Source organism: Leptodactylus fuscus, chromosome 6 (genome assembly GCF_031893055.1).
Source record: "Leptodactylus fuscus isolate aLepFus1 chromosome 6, aLepFus1.hap2, whole genome shotgun sequence".
NCBI classification, from domain to species: Eukaryota; Metazoa; Chordata; class Amphibia; order Anura; family Leptodactylidae; genus Leptodactylus; species Leptodactylus fuscus.
In genome coordinates, this window is record NC_134270.1 from 6,968,932 (window position 1) to 6,986,655 (window position 17,724).

Genomic DNA, 17,724 nt, shown 5'->3' on the forward strand with positions numbered 1-17,724 from the left:
ACTGGGCTGTGTATCTAATCCTATCCTGTGTGATACTGTATACTGAGCTGTGTATCTAATCCTATCCTGTGTGATACTGTATACTGAGCAGTGTATCTAATCCTTTCCTGTGTGATACTGTATACTGATCTGTGTATCTAATCCTACCCTGTGTGATACTGTATACTGAGCTGTGTATCTAATCCTATCCTGTGTGATACTGTATACTGAGCTGTATCTAATCCTATCCTGTGTGATACTGTATACTGAGCTGTGTATCTAATGCTATCCTGTGTGATACTGTATACTGAGCTGTGTATCTAATCCTATCCTGTGTGATACTGTATACTGGGCTGTGTATCTAATCCTATCCTGTGTGATACTGTATACTGAGCTGTGTATCTAATCCTATCCTGTGTGATACTGTATACTGAGCAGTGTATCTAATCCTTTCCTGTGTGATACTGTATACTGATCTGTGTATCTAATCCTACCCTGTGTGATACTGTATACTGAGCTGTGTATCTAATCCTATCCTGTGTGATACTGTATACTGAGCTGTGTATCTAATCCTATCCTGTGTGATACTGTATACTGAGCTGTGTATCTAATCCTATCTTGTGTGATACTGTATACTGAGCTGTGTATCTAATCCTATCCTGTGTGATACTGTATACTGAGCTGTGTATCTAATCCTATCCTGTGTGATACTGTATACTGAGCTGTGTATCTAATCCTATCCTGTGTAATACTGTATACTGAGCTGTAGCTAATCCTATCCTGTGTGATACTGTATACTGATCTGTGTATCTAATCCTATCCTGTGTGATACTGTATACTGAGCTGTATCTAATCCTATCCTGTTTGATACTGTATACTGAGCTGTGTATCTAATCCTATCCTGTGTGATACTGTATACTGAGCTGTGTATCTAATCCTATCCTGTGTGATACTGTATACTGAGCTGTGTATCTAATCCTATCCTGTGTGATACTGTATACTGAGCTGTGTATCTAATCCTATCCTGTGTGATACTGTATACTGAGCTGTGTATCTAATCCTATCCTGTGTGATACTGTATACTGAGCTGTGTATCTAATCCTATCCTGTGTGATACTGTATACTGAGCTGTGTATCTAATCCTATCCTGTGTGATACTGTATACTGAGCTGTGTATCTAATCCTATCCTGTGTAATACTGTATACTGAGCTGTATCTAATCCTATCCTGTGTGATACTGTATACTGAGCTGTACCTAATCCTATCCTGTGTGATACTGTATACTGATCTCTGTATCTAATCCTATCCTGTGTGATACTGTATACTGAGCTGTATCTAATCCTATCCTGTGTGATACTGTATACTGAGCTGTATCTAATCCTATCCTGTGTGATACTGTATACTGATCTCTGTATCTAATCCTATCCTGTGTGATACTGTATACTGAGCAGTGTATCTAATCCTATCCTGTGTGATACTGTATACTGAGCTGTATCTAATCCTATCCTGTGTGATACTGTATACTGAGCTGTGTATCTAATCCTATCCTGTGTGATACTGTATACTGAGCTGTGTATCTAATCCTATCCTGTGTGATACTGTATACTGGGCTGTGTATCTAATCCTATCCTGTGTGATACTGTATACTGAGCTGTGTATCTAATCCTATCCTGTGTGATACTGTATACTGAGCAGTGTATCTAATCCTTTCCTGTGTGATACTGTATACTGATCTGTGTATCTAATCCTACCCTGTGTGATACTGTATACTGAGCTGTGTATCTAATCCTATCCTGTGTGATACTGTATACTGAGCTGTATCTAATCCTATCCTGTGTGATACTGTATACTGAGCTGTGTATCTAATGCTATCCTGTGTGATACTGTATACTGAGCTGTGTATCTAATCCTATCCTGTGTGATACTGTATACTGGGCTGTGTATCTAATCCTATCCTGTGTGATACTGTATACTGAGCTGTGTATCTAATCCTATCCTGTGTGATACTGTATACTGAGCAGTGTATCTAATCCTTTCCTGTGTGATACTGTATACTGATCTGTGTATCTAATCCTACCCTGTGTGATACTGTATACTGAGCTGTGTATCTAATCCTATCCTGTGTGATACTGTATACTGAGCTGTGTATCTAATCCTATCCTGTGTGATACTGTATACTGAGCTGTGTATCTAATCCTATCTTGTGTGATACTGTATACTGAGCTGTGTATCTAATCCTATCCTGTGTGATACTGTATACTGAGCTGTAGCTAATCCTATCCTGTGTGATACTGTATACTGATCTGTGTATCTAATCCTATCCTGTGTGATACTGTATACTGAGCTGTATCTAATCCTATCCTGTTTGATACTGTATACTGAGCTGTGTATCTAATCCTATCCTGTGTGATACTGTATACTGAGCTGTGTATCTAATCCTATCCTGTGTGATACTGTATACTGAGCTGTGTATCTAATCCTATCCTGTGTGATACTGTATACTGAGCTGTGTATCTAATCCTATCCTGTGTGATACTGTATACTGAGCTGTGTATCTAATCCTATCCTGTGTGATACTGTATACTGAGCTGTGTATCTAATCCTATCCTGTGTGATACTGTATACTGAGCTGTGTATCTAATCCTATCCTGTGTGATACTGTATACTGAGCTGTGTATCTAATCCTATCCTGTGTAATACTGTATACTGAGCTGTATCTAATCCTATCCTGTGTGATACTGTATACTGAGCTGTACCTAATCCTATCCTGTGTGATACTGTATACTGATCTCTGTATCTAATCCTATCCTGTGTGATACTGTATACTGAGCTGTATCTAATCCTATCCTGTGTGATACTGTATACTGCTGTATCTAATCCTATCCTGTGTGATACTGTATACTGCTGTATCTAATCCTATCCTGTGTGATACTGTATACTGAGCTGTGTATCTAATCCTATCCTGTGTGATACTGTATACTGAGCTGTGTATCTAATCCTATCCTGTGTGATACTGTATACTGAGCTGTGTATCTAATCCTATCCTGTGTGATACTGTCTGCAGTGCTGGTATAGTTTTTACCCTCCTGGTTAGACCAGTCCATTACTCTCGACCACAAGATTACCCCCGGGGCACTTCTGTGGTAGAGTAGGAGTGTGTAATGGGGGGGCGGATTTGGTAATGGAGCCAAAAGTTCTGAAATACCACAAACCAGTTGTGTTCATTCACACTGAGCCTTTGTATCCTGGAACCGGTTTATCAGCATTTCCCGCTCAAAGAACAAAACATTAACCCCTGAACTGCTGCTCCAACCTGGGCTTATATGGCCCCTAATCCAAGTATAGAGTATAGAAAGAGGATTATGTTATATCAGCTCTATATACAACAATCTACATAAAGATTCCCATAATGTCTATATTATATACCGGCTGTACATATATAATTATATACAGTATATACCCAGGTTATACCGGCTGTACATATATAATTATATACAGTATATACCCAGGTTATACCGGCTGTACATATATAATTATATACAGTATATACCCAGGTTATACCGGCAGTACATATATAATTATATACAGTATATACCCAGGTTATACCGGCTGTACATATATAATTATATACAGTATATACCCAGGTTATACCGGCTGTACATATATAATTATATACAGTATATACCCGGGTTATGCCGGCTGTACATATATAATCATACACAGTATATACCCAGGTTATACCGGCTGTACATATATAATTATATACAGTATATACCCAGGTTATACCGGCTGTACATATATAATTATATACAGTATATACTCAGGTTATACTGGCTGTACATATAGAATTATATACAGTATATACCCAGGTTATACCGGCTGTACATATATAATTATATACAGTATATACCCAGGTTATACCGGCTGTACATATATAATTATATACAGTATATACCCAGGTTATACCGGCTGTACATAGATAATAATATACAGTATATACCCAGGTTATACCGGCTGTACATATATAATTATATACAGTATATACCCAGGATATACCAGCTGTACATATATAATTATATACAGTATATACCCAGGTTATACCGGCTGTACATATATAATTATATACAGTATATACCCAGGTTATACCAGCTGTACATATATAATTATATACAGTATATACCCAGGTTATACCGGCTGTACATATATAATTATATACAGTATATACCCAGGATATACCAGCTGTACATATATAATTATATACAGTGTATACCCAGGTTATACCGGCTGTACATATATAATTATATACAGTGTATACCCAGGTTATACCAGCTGTACATATATAATTATATACAGTATATACCTAGGTTATACCGGCTGTACATATATAATTATATACAGTATATACCCAGGTTATACCGGCTGTACATATATAATTATATACAGTATATACCCAGGTTATACCGGCTGTACATATATAATTATATACAGTATATACCCAGGTTATACCGGCTGTACATATATAATTATATACAGTATATACCCAGGTTATACCGGCTGTACATATATAATTATATACAGTATATACCCAGGTTATACCGGCTGTACATATATAATTATATACAGTATATACCCAGGTTATACCAGCTGTACATATATAATTATATACAGTATATACCCAGGTTATACCGGCTGTACATATATAATTATATACAGTATATACCCAGGTTATACCGGCTGTACATATATAATTATATACAGTATATACCCAGGTTATACCGGCTGTACATATATAATTATATACAGTATATACCCAGGTTATACCGGCTGTACATATATAATTATATACAGTATATACCCAGGTTATACCGGCTGTACATATATAATTATATACAGTATATATTATTCCGTTAACCCCTTTAGAAGACTGGTTCCGGAACTCCCCTAATTCTGAACATCTTATCACTCATTCTGGAGCTGCCAGGAGGAGCGGGGGAAGGGACATGACAACCTCTCTGGCTTTGAAAATTGGTTGTCACTAAAATCAATACCTGAAGAAGAAGCCGAGAGCTTCGTAACGTTGTAATCTGTCATCATTATTATGAGTTAGCCATTAAAATAGGGATCAAATACTGAAGACTCTCAAGTGTTTTGTTTTTATAAAATCGATCTCTTATTTTTTTTTTGCTTTAGTCACAGAATTAGTAACTGCAGCAGGTCGGATATGTAGGAAATATCTGAGGGGTGAACAAGGGGCCAGAGCACTCCAATCCCATAACGCAAGCGCAGAGCACCCTGGCATAATACTCATCCTCCAATACCAAGTCCCTGACATTCCAGAGTCCTGTGTCAGGAGCAGCCGCAACACTAACCAGGTACAAAGCAAATAGTGATAAGGAAGCCAAGAGAAGATGAGGAAGTGTACTGTGACATCACTGAGGGAATGCAAAGACATAACACATACAGTGATGTCACAGTACAGAGATAATACACACAGTGATGTCACAGTACAGAGATAATACACACAGTGATGTCACAGTACAGAGATAATACACACAGTGATGTCACAGTACAGAGATAATACACACAGTGATGTCACAGTACAGAGATAATACACACAGTGATGTCACAGTACAGGGATAATACACACAGTGATGTCACAGTACAGAGATAATACACACAGTGATGTCACAGTACAGAGATAATACACACAGTGATGTCACAGTACAGGATAATACACACAGTGATGTCACAGTACAGAGATAATACACACAGTGATGTCACAGTACAGAGATAATACACACAGTGATGTCACAGTACAGGATAATACACACAGTGATGTCACAGTACAGAGATAATACACACAGTGATGTCACAGTACAGGGATAATACACACAGTGATGTCACAGTACAGGATAATACACACAGTGATGTCACAGTACAGGATAATACACACAGTGATGTCACAGTACAGGATAATACACACAGTGATGTCACAGTACAGGATAATACACACAGTGATGTCACAGTACAGGGATAATACACACAGTGATGTCACAGTACAGGGATAATACACACAGTGATGTCACAGTACAGAGATAATACACACAGTGATGTCACAGTACAGAGATAATACACACAGTGATGTCACAGTACAGAGATAATACACACAGTGATGTCACAGTACAGAGATAATACACACAGTGATGTCACAGTACAGGATAATACACACAGTGATGTCACAGTACAGGGATAATACACACAGTGATGTCACAGTACAGAGATAATACACACAGTGATGTCACAGTACAGGGATAATACACACAGTGATGTCACAGTACAGAGATAATACACACAGTGATGTCACAGTACAGAGATAATACACACAGTGATGTCACAGTACAGGGATAATACACACAGTGATGTCACAGTACAGGGATAATACACACAGTGATGTCACAGTACAGAGATAATACACACAGTGATGTCACAGTACAGAGATAATACACACAGTGATGTCACAGTACAGAGATAATACACACAGTGATGTCACAGTACAGAGATAATACACACAGTGATGTCACAGTACAGGATAATACACACAGTGATGTCACAGTACAGGATAATACACACAGTGATGTCACAGTACAGGATAATACACACAGTGATGTCACAGTACAGGATAATACACACAGTGATGTCACAGTACAGAGGTAATACACAGTGATGTCACAGTACAGAGATAATACACACAGTGATGTCACAGTACAGGATAATACACACAGTGATGTCACAGTACAGGATAATACACACAGTGATGTCACAGTACAGGATAATACACACAGTGATGTCACAGTACAGGATAATACACACAGTGATGTCACAGTACAGGGATAATACACACAGTGATGTCACAGTACAGGATAATACACACAGTGATGTCACAGTACAGAGATAATACACACAGTGATGTCACAGTACAGAGATAATACACACAGTGATGTCACAGTACAGGATAATACACACAGTGATGTCACAGTACAGAGATAATACACACAGTGATGTCACAGTACAGAGATAATACACACAGTGATGTCACAGTACAGAGATAATACACACAGTGATGTCACAGTACAGGGATAATGCACACAGTGATGTCACAGTACAGGATAATACACACAGTGATGTCACAGTACAGGATAATACACACAGTGATGTCACAGTACAGAGATAATACACACAGTGAGGTCACAGTACAGAGATAATACACACAGTGATGTCACAGTACAGGATAATACACACAGTGATGTCACAGTACAGAGATAATACACACAGTGATGTCACAGTACAGGGATAATACACACAGTGATGTCACAGTACAGGATAATACACACAGTGATGTCACAGTACAGGATAATACACACAGTGATGTCACAGTACAGAGATAATACACACAGTGATGTCACAGTACAGAGATAATACACACAGTGATGTCACAGTACAGGATAATACACACAGTGATGTCACAGTACAGGATAATACACACAGTGATGTCACAGTACAGGGATAATACACACAGTGATGTCACAGTACAGGATAATACACACAGTGATGTCACAGTACAGGATAATACACACAGTGATGTCACAGTACAGGGATAATACACACAGTGATGTCACAGTACAGGGATAATACACACAGTGATGTCACAGTACAGAGATAATACACACAGTGATGTCACAGTACAGAGATAATACACACAGTGATGTCACAGTACAGAGATAATACACACAGTGATGTCACAGTACAGAGATAATACACACAGTGATGTCACAGTACAGGATAATACACACAGTGATGTCACAGTACAGGATAATACACACAGTGATGTCACAGTACAGGATAATACACACAGTGATGTCACAGTACAGAGATAATACACACAGTGATGTCACAGTACAGGGATAATACACACAGTGATGTCACAGTACAGGGATAATACACACAGTGATGTCACAGTACAGAGATAATACACACAGTGATGTCACAGTACAGAGATAATACACACAGTGATGTCACAGTACAGAGATAATACACACAGTGATGTCACAGTACAGAGATAATACACACAGTGATGTCACAGTACAGGATAATACACACAGTGATGTCACAGTACAGGATAATACACACAGTGATGTCACAGTACAGGATAATACACAGTGATGTCACAGTACAGAGATAATACACACAGTGATGTCACAGTACAGGATAATACACACAGTGATGTCACAGTACAGGATAATACACACAGTGATGTCACAGTACAGAGGTAATACACAGTGATGTCACAGTACAGAGATAATACACACAGTGATGTCACAGTACAGGATAATACACACAGTGATGTCACAGTACAGGATAATACACACAGTGATGTCACAGTACAGGATAATACACACAGTGATGTCACAGTACAGGATAATACACACAGTGATGTCACAGTACAGGGATAATACACACAGTGATGTCACAGTACAGGATAATACACACAGTGATGTCACAGTACAGAGATAATACACACAGTGATGTCACAGTACAGAGATAATACACACAGTGATGTCACAGTACAGGATAATACACACAGTGATGTCACAGTACAGAGATAATACACACAGTGATGTCACAGTACAGAGATAATACACACAGTGATGTCACAGTACAGAGATAATACACACAGTGATGTCACAGTACAGGGATAATGCACACAGTGATGTCACAGTACAGGATAATACACACAGTGATGTCACAGTACAGGATAATACACACAGTGATGTCACAGTACAGAGATAATACACACAGTGAGGTCACAGTACAGAGATAATACACACAGTGATGTCACAGTACAGGATAATACACACAGTGATGTCACAGTACAGAGATAATACACACAGTGATGTCACAGTACAGGGATAATACACACAGTGATGTCACAGTACAGGATAATACACACAGTGATGTCACAGTACAGGATAATACACACAGTGATGTCACAGTACAGAGATAATACACACAGTGATGTCACAGTACAGAGATAATACACACAGTGATGTCACAGTACAGGATAATACACACAGTGATGTCACAGTACAGGATAATACACACAGTGATGTCACAGTACAGGGATAATACACACAGTGATGTCACAGTACAGGGATAATACACACAGTGATGTCACAGTACAGAGATAATACACACAGTGATGTCACAGTACAGGGATAATACACACAGTGATGTCACAGCACAGGATAATACACACAGTGATGTCACAGTACAGGATAATACACACAGTGATGTCACAGTACAGAGATAATACACACAGCGATGTCACAGTACAGGATAATACACACAGCGATGTCACAGTACAGGATAATACACACAGCGATGTCACAGTACAGGATAATACACACAGCGATGTCACAGTACAGAGATAATACACACAGTGATGTCACAGTACAGGATAATACACACAGTGATGTCACAGTACAGAGATAATACACACAGTGATGTCACAGTACAGAGATAATACACACAGTGATGTCACAGTACAGAGATAATACACACAGTGATGTCACATTACAGAGATAATACACACAGTGATGTCACAGTACAGAGATAATACACACAGTGATGTCACAGTACAGAGATAATACACACAGTGATGTCACAGTACAGAGATAATACACAGTGATGTCACAGTACAGAGATAATACACACAGTGATGTCACAGTACAGAGATAATACACACAGTGATGTCACAGTACAGAGATAATACACACAGTGATGTCACAGTACAGGATAATACACACCGTGATGTCACAGTACAGGATAATACACACAGTGATGCCACAGTACAGAGATAATACACACAGTGATGTCACAGTACAGGATAATACACACAGTGATGTCACAGTACAGAGATAATACACACAGTGATGTCACAGTACAGAGATAATACACACAGTGATGTCACAGTACAGGATAATACACACAGTGATGTCACAGTACAGGATAATACACACAGTGATGCCACAGTACAGAGATAATACACACAGTGATGTCACAGTACAGGGATAATACACACAGTGATGTCACAGTACAGGATAATACACACAGTGATGTCACAGTACAGGATAATACACACAGTGATGTCACAGTACAGGATAATACACACAGTGATGTCACAGTACAGGATAATACACACAGTGATGTCACAGTACAGGATAATACACACAGTGATGTCACAGTACAGGGATAATACACACAGTGATGTCACAGTACAGGATAATACACACAGTGATGTCACAGTACAGAGATAATACACACAGTGATGTCACAGTACAGGGATAATACACACAGTGATGTCACAGTACAGGATAATATACACAGTGATGTCACAGTACAGAGATAATACACACAGTGATGTCACAGTACAGAGATAATACACACAGTGATGTCACAGTACAGAGATAATACACACAGTGATGTCACAGTACAGGATAATACACACAGTGATGTCACAGTACAGGGATAATACACACAGTGATGTCACAGTACAGAGATAATACACACAGTGATGTCACAGTACAGGATAATACACACAGTGATGTCACAGTACAGGATAATACACACAGTGATGTCACAGTACAGGATAATACACACAGTGATGTCACAGTACAGAGATAATACACACAGTGATGTCACAGTACAGGATAATACACACAGTGATGTCACAGTACAGGGATAATACACACAGTGATGTCACAGTACAGGATAATACACACAGTGATGTCACAGTACAGAGATAATACACACAGTGATGTCACAGTACAGGATAATACACACAGTGATGTCACAGTACAGGATAATACACACAGTGATGTCACAGTACAGGATAATACACACAGTGATGTCACAGTACAGAGATAATACACACAGTGATGTCACAGTACAGAGATAATACACACAGTGATGTCACAGTACAGAGATAATACACAGTGATGTCACAGTACAGAGATAATACACACAGTGATGTCACAGTACAGGATAATACACACAGTGATGTCACAGTACAGAGATAATACACACAGTGATGTCACAGTACAGAGATAATACACACAGTGATGTCACAGTACAGAGATAATACACACAGTGATGTCACAGTACAGGATAATATACACAGTGATGTCACAGTACAGAGATAATACACACAGTGATGTCACAGTACAGAGATAATACACACAGTGATGTCACAGTACAGAGATAATACACACAGTGATGTCACAGTACAGGATAATACACACAGTGATGTCACAGTACAGAGATAATACACACAGTGATGTCACAGTACAGAGATAATACACACAGTGATGTCACAGTACAGAGATAATACACACAGTGATGTCACAGTACAGAGATAATACACACAGTGATGTCACAGTACAGGGATAATACACACAGTGATGTCACAGTACAGAGATAATACACACAGTGATGTCACAGTACAGGATAATACACACAGTGATGCCACAGTACAGGGATAATACACACAGTGATGTCACAGTACAGGATAATACACACAGTGATGTCACAGTACAGGATAATACACACAGTGATGTCACAGTACAGGGATAATACACACAGTGACGTCACAGTACAGAGATAATACACACAGTGATGTCACAGTACAGAGATAATACACACAGTGATGTCACAGTACAGGATAATACACAGTGATGTCACAGTACAGAGATAATACACACAGTGATGTCACAGTACAGGATAATACACACAGTGATGTCACAGTACAGAGATAATACACACAGTGATGTCACAGTACAGGATAATACACACAGTGATGTCACAGTACAGAGATAATACACACAGTGATGTCACAGTACAGGGATAATACACACAGTGATGTCACAGTACAGGGATAATACACACAGTGACGTCACAGTACAGGATAATACACACAGTGATGTCACAGTACAGGATAATACACACAGTGATGTCACAGTACAGAGATAATACACACAGTGACGTCACAGTACAGGATAATACACACAGTGATGTCACAGTACAGGATAATACACACAGTGATGTCACAGTACAGGATAATACACACAGTGATGTCACAGTACAGAGATAATACACACAGTGATGTCACAGTACAGGGATCACTATTGGGTTACTCTGATGTTATACAGATATTGGGCACCGCTCCCTAGGTCTTGATCACACACAATCTCTATCTTATGACTTTCACATTTTTAAAAAATTTTGGGAGAAAAATCATCTATTGGCATGAACTTTACTGGGATTCCTTTGCCCCCTCCTGCCCCCGCTCTCCCTCCATCCTATAGGTTATTGCCCCTCTGGAATCTCTCTTCAGATGTTTACGTTACTCTCAGACATCGGGGCGGAGCCTTCAGTGGTTACAATGTGGCCAAACCTGTTTGTGAGTTCACCTGCGGCCGCTGCGAGGCCATTTCTGAGCAGCCTAAATATTTATGTAGATAGGAGATCAGGAAGCGGTGTATGGGGTATAGTATATAGGGGCAGCCTTGTCCCTCCCCCAGAGAGGACACCCCCTACCCATCATTAGAGGTCAGCACATTGTAGCACAATAGATCTCATTGTATAGCAATAAATGGGCAATAGAATGGGTCCCATATTTCCCCCTCAAGCCCAGCTCAGCCCTATACGGCCCCCGGTGCCTTCATGCAACTTTGTGTCTACATGCAATTCCATAATAATGTAGGGTTACTCCATGCAAACCATCAGTGATGAGAAGTTGTTCCGTGGTTGTGACGTTGCAGTGCGCACAGTCCATATAACTATATAGATACATAGGGCAGGATATATAGGGTGTCACAAGTACCGGTCCTCAGTATGAAGACGATGAATCTCTCCAGTATAACAGAGAATAAGATGGGTAAATTATATACTATATATACCCGGCATCGTGCCCTGTTCACGTGTCCCCTCCAGATACGGAGACTGATGAGTGCCGAGACATTAAGAGTTACCCCAGAGTATTTGCAATGGGGAAACTCCAACTCAGCCTCACAATTCAGCAATGACCTGCACTAAATACTGAGCGAAGCTTCAACTATCATAATACAGAAGTACAAAGTATCAGAGGCTTTACCGCAGTGCAGCAGACGCCTGGCATTGAGGTTACAGTAACCAGTCCGACTGATGTTACTTTAGAGACAAACTGAAACATGGTATCGAGTGTTATAGCTGAAGAGTGACCATATTATATGCCATGTGGGTTATGGGCCTATCTTCTGGGGCTCCTTGGACCAGTTCTGATTCGGGGGTCACCTCTCCAACAACCCCTGGGAAATAGACCATTGCGCCCTTTTAGTGCTCACATTTTCTTGTCTTCTGTTTGACGATGATCATGTTACAGCCTGGGACTACTGGTACTCTGGTGGGCCAATCTCACACAGTCAGGCCTAGGATTGGGCACATATTCACTAACCAAGGATGATAAAAGGGTCAAGTGGTGACCAAAATATCCTACAGAAGGTGGCCAAAATGGAGAAGACCTTTATTTCTGGAAACCTATGTTATACCTTTGACTTGATGGTCTCACACAGAGATCTTGAGTGGTTGTAAGACCACCATGTCACCAGTCCATAGACTTAGAATGGAGTAACATATATAAGACCACCATGTCACCAGTCCCATAGACTTAGAATGGAGTAACATATATAAGACCACCACGTCACCAGTCCCATAGACTTAGAATGGAGTAACATATATAAGACCACCATGTCACCAGTCCTATAGACTTAGAATGGAGTAACATATATAAGACCACCATGTCACCAGTCCATAGACTTAGAATGGAGTGACATATATAAGACCACCACGTCACCAGTCCATAGACTTAGAATGGAGTAACATATATAAGACCACCACGTCACCAGTCCATAGACTTAGAATGGAGTAACATATATAAGACCACCATGTCACCAGTCCATAGATGTAGAATGGAGTAACATATATAAGACCACCATGTCACCAGTCCTATAGACTTAGAATGGAGTAACATATATAAGACCACCATGTCACCAGTCCTATAGACTTAGAATGGAGTAATATATATAAGACCACCACGTCACCAGTCCATAGACTTAGAATGGAGTAACATATATAAGACCACCACGTCACCAGTCCATAGACTTAGAATGGAGTAACATATATAAGACCACCATGTCACCAGTCCATAGATGTAGAATGGAGTAACATATATAAGACCACCATGTCACCAGTCCCATAGACTTAGAATGGAGTAACATATATAAGACCACCATGTCACCAGTCCCATAGACTTAGAATGGAGTGACATATATAAGACCACCACGTCACCAGTCCATAGACTTAGAATGGAGTAACATATATAAGACCACCATGTCACCAGTCCATAGACTTAGAATGGAGTGACATATATAAGACCACCACGTCACCAGTCCCATAGACTTAGAATGGAGTAACATATATAAGACCACCATGTCACCAGTCCATAGACTTAGAATGGAGTGACATATATAAGACCACCACGTCACCAGTCCATAGACTTAGAATGGAGAAACATATATAAGACCACCACGTCACCAGTCCATAGACTTAGAATGGAGAAACATATATAAGACCACCACGTCACCAGTCCATAGACTTAGAATGGAGAAACATATATAAGACCACCATGTCACCAGTCCATAGACTTAGAATGGAGTAACATATATAAGACCACCACGTCACCAGTCCATAGACGTAGAATGGAGTAACATATATAAGACCACCATGTCACCAGTCCCATAGACTTAGAATGGAGTAATATATATAAGACCACCACGTCACCAGTCCATAGACTTAGAATGGAGTGACATATATAAGACCACCATGTCACCAGTCCCATAGACTTAGACTGGAGTAACATATATAAGACCACCACGTCACCAGTCCATAGACTTAGAATGGAGAAACATATATAAGACCACCACGTCACCAGTCCATAGACTTAGAATGGAGAAACATATATAAGACCACCACGTCACCAGTCCATAGACTTAGAATGGAGAAACATATATAAGACCACCATGTCACCAGTCCATAGACTTAGAATGGAGTAACATATATAAGACCACCACGTCACCAGTCCATAGACTTAGAATGGAGTAACATATATAAGACCACCACGTCACCAGTCCATAGACGTAGAATGGAGTAACATATATAAGACCACCATGTCACCAGTCCCATAGACTTAGAATGGAGTAATATATATAAGACCACCACGTCACCAGTCCATAGACTTAGAATGGAGAAACATATATAAGACCACCACGTCACCAGTCCATAGACTTAGACTGGAGTAACATATATAAGACCACCATATCACCAGTCGTGTAGAAGACTAGGTGACATATTACATTAGTTCTCCAGCAGTGAGGGGGTTAAGCACGCCCATGGCGGCTCCTACTCATCATCACGTATCTCGCAGGCAGGGGAAGCCTCTCATGGCAGATAACAGGATCCTCTCCGGGGACGGCGGCTTTTAATTTAATTGGACGCAGCATTTTATCAATTAGATAATTCCCTTGCTTGGACTTTAAGCCGACACCTGAGATCAGTCACCTTGTCGCTCATCACTTAGTGTAAGGGGGTCGGCACTTCTGGAGATGGGTCACCATAGGCAGTGGGGCGAACCTCCAGGACAAGCTCCATGGACATCATTACAACCATGAGACTCATCCACAACATAGACTCAAGTCACAAGATACAACTTTTACAACTTGGATTGCGCAATGTAAATATTGTCTGACTGTCGCCATTGTCCAACGGCTCAACTGGATTCTACTAGATCACAAACATCCGTGACCTACGGTGCATGAGGTTACCATTAGGTTTGGGGATCTAAAACCCTAAGGAAGGTCTCAATGCAGGAATATAAGTGATGGCCAGTATAGACAACGCTATAGGGGGTGCAGTATAGCAGTCACACGGGGCCCAATGACGTTATACATGGCACAGGATCGGTGGGGGCCCCGTTACAGGTGACGCCTGATGGTCAGTAAGTTTATAGTCCAGATAGATTTGGTGCAGACATATTTGGGCTGTTGCATTCATCTGATAAGGACTTTGCAGGAATCCATATTTGCCGCCAAAACAACCTGGAATGACCGATGTGAATTTAGCCTAAGCATGTGTCAGTAAACTATTATCAGTCAGTAAATCCAGATCTGATCACGTGACCAAAACCAGGTTAAAGAAACTTTACTGAATGAGTGTTTGTGAAGCGAAGAACAAGAGCGCTTGTGTCTGGGGAATAATATTGTTATAATGGGTCGGCGATGACATCATGGCTGTGTAGATAATAAGTAATCCCTATGGCTGATGATTAATCGGTGAGTAGCCGTCACCCCGCACATATAGGATTAGTAGTGAGGACATGAAGACATTCAGGAGATCAGCACTTACCTTAAAGTCCACGGAAAGTTGAGGGGTGTACTGTAAGGTCCACAGACCCCTGACCAAGGAGGCCAACTGCTCGGTGACCTCCCCCCGTCCAGCCGCTGTGGCCTCCTCCATAGACTCCCTCTGAGGACCCTCGTGCCCCTTAGTCCTGTTGAGCTCGGCTCTGAACTGCCCCATCCCCAGGTACTCGGCCAGAAGGTCGGTGTTACTCAAGCATTGGACCACCGCGTTCATAAAGCAGGTGTTCCCATGGTTCTTCAGCCCCTGGACCCCAGGAACCTTCTCCTCCGAGCTCAGGGAGGTCCTCTCCTGCCCCTTGGCCACCAAAGGAGCTTTACCCAGATTATTGTTGCTGTCGCCTCCTTGGACAACCCTGTAATCCTCGTGTGCCGACTCTTTGCCTCCTCCAGGATGGGTGTTCGGCTTGAAGCCCCCATCATCATCCTCCATGTACAAGTTATTCCTCTCGGCGTCCACCAGGTGGGACAAATTGCTCAAACTTTTGAGGATCCTGTGCATGAAATTTCCCATAGACTTGAGGGATTTGCTCCTGAAGAGCTTCTTGGAGCCCTTGTCTCTGGTTGTCTTGTGCGGCTCCTCCATGACTTCTGCACCTGGGATCTCGCAGACTCCTCCACCTGCAGGGCTCAGCACAGGTTCACCAGGAAGAAGGAAGCAGGACTTGGGGTGTCTGTTGTCTCCAGCCGAACTTACAGGTTGGGGCTCCCTGTGACTGCTGGAGGGGTGCACCTGTCACCCCTACAGCCGGGGGCCCTGGAAGGTGTGAGATCCATTGTGGCTGGCGCGGAGTAGTGTCAGCTCTCCAGGCTGTGGATCTGCTGCCTGGGCTCTGCTCCACCTCCAGTCTACGAATATTATTAGCTGGGCTTTACTTTCACAAGCAATGGGAGGCAGCAGAGATTGTGCAGGGGAGGGGGGAGCCCCTGCTGGTGACTGCTGGATATGACAGCCTGACACAATCCACACACTGTCATTCATAGCCTGAGCCTGAGAATCTATAGACAGTGCAGGGACATGTAATACAGGGACACACATGGCCGCAACGTCTGCACAATCTGTAGTGAGGGCCCTAATTACTGCCATTCAGAATAGTGGTATATAGTCTGTACCCCCCCCCCCGGTACCCCATATAGCTGCACCCCTGGATACACACAATATAATATCACACATATAATA

The 17,724-nt window shown here is 41.1% G+C and overlaps 1 protein-coding gene across 1 annotated transcript in view; it reads right to left on the bottom strand.

Moving 5' to 3' along the window:
- USP43 (ubiquitin specific peptidase 43) overlaps nt 1-17,324 on the bottom strand; it is a 38,278-nt gene extending 20,954 nt beyond the window's left edge. Inside the window, exon 1 of the mRNA XM_075279320.1 lies at nt 16,531-17,324. Coding sequence (XP_075135421.1) covers nt 16,531-17,130 — 600 coding nt within the window. The 5' untranslated portion in view covers nt 17,131-17,324. The remainder of the gene's footprint in view (nt 1-16,530) is intronic.
- Between the last annotated feature and the right edge of the window lie 400 nt (nt 17,325-17,724).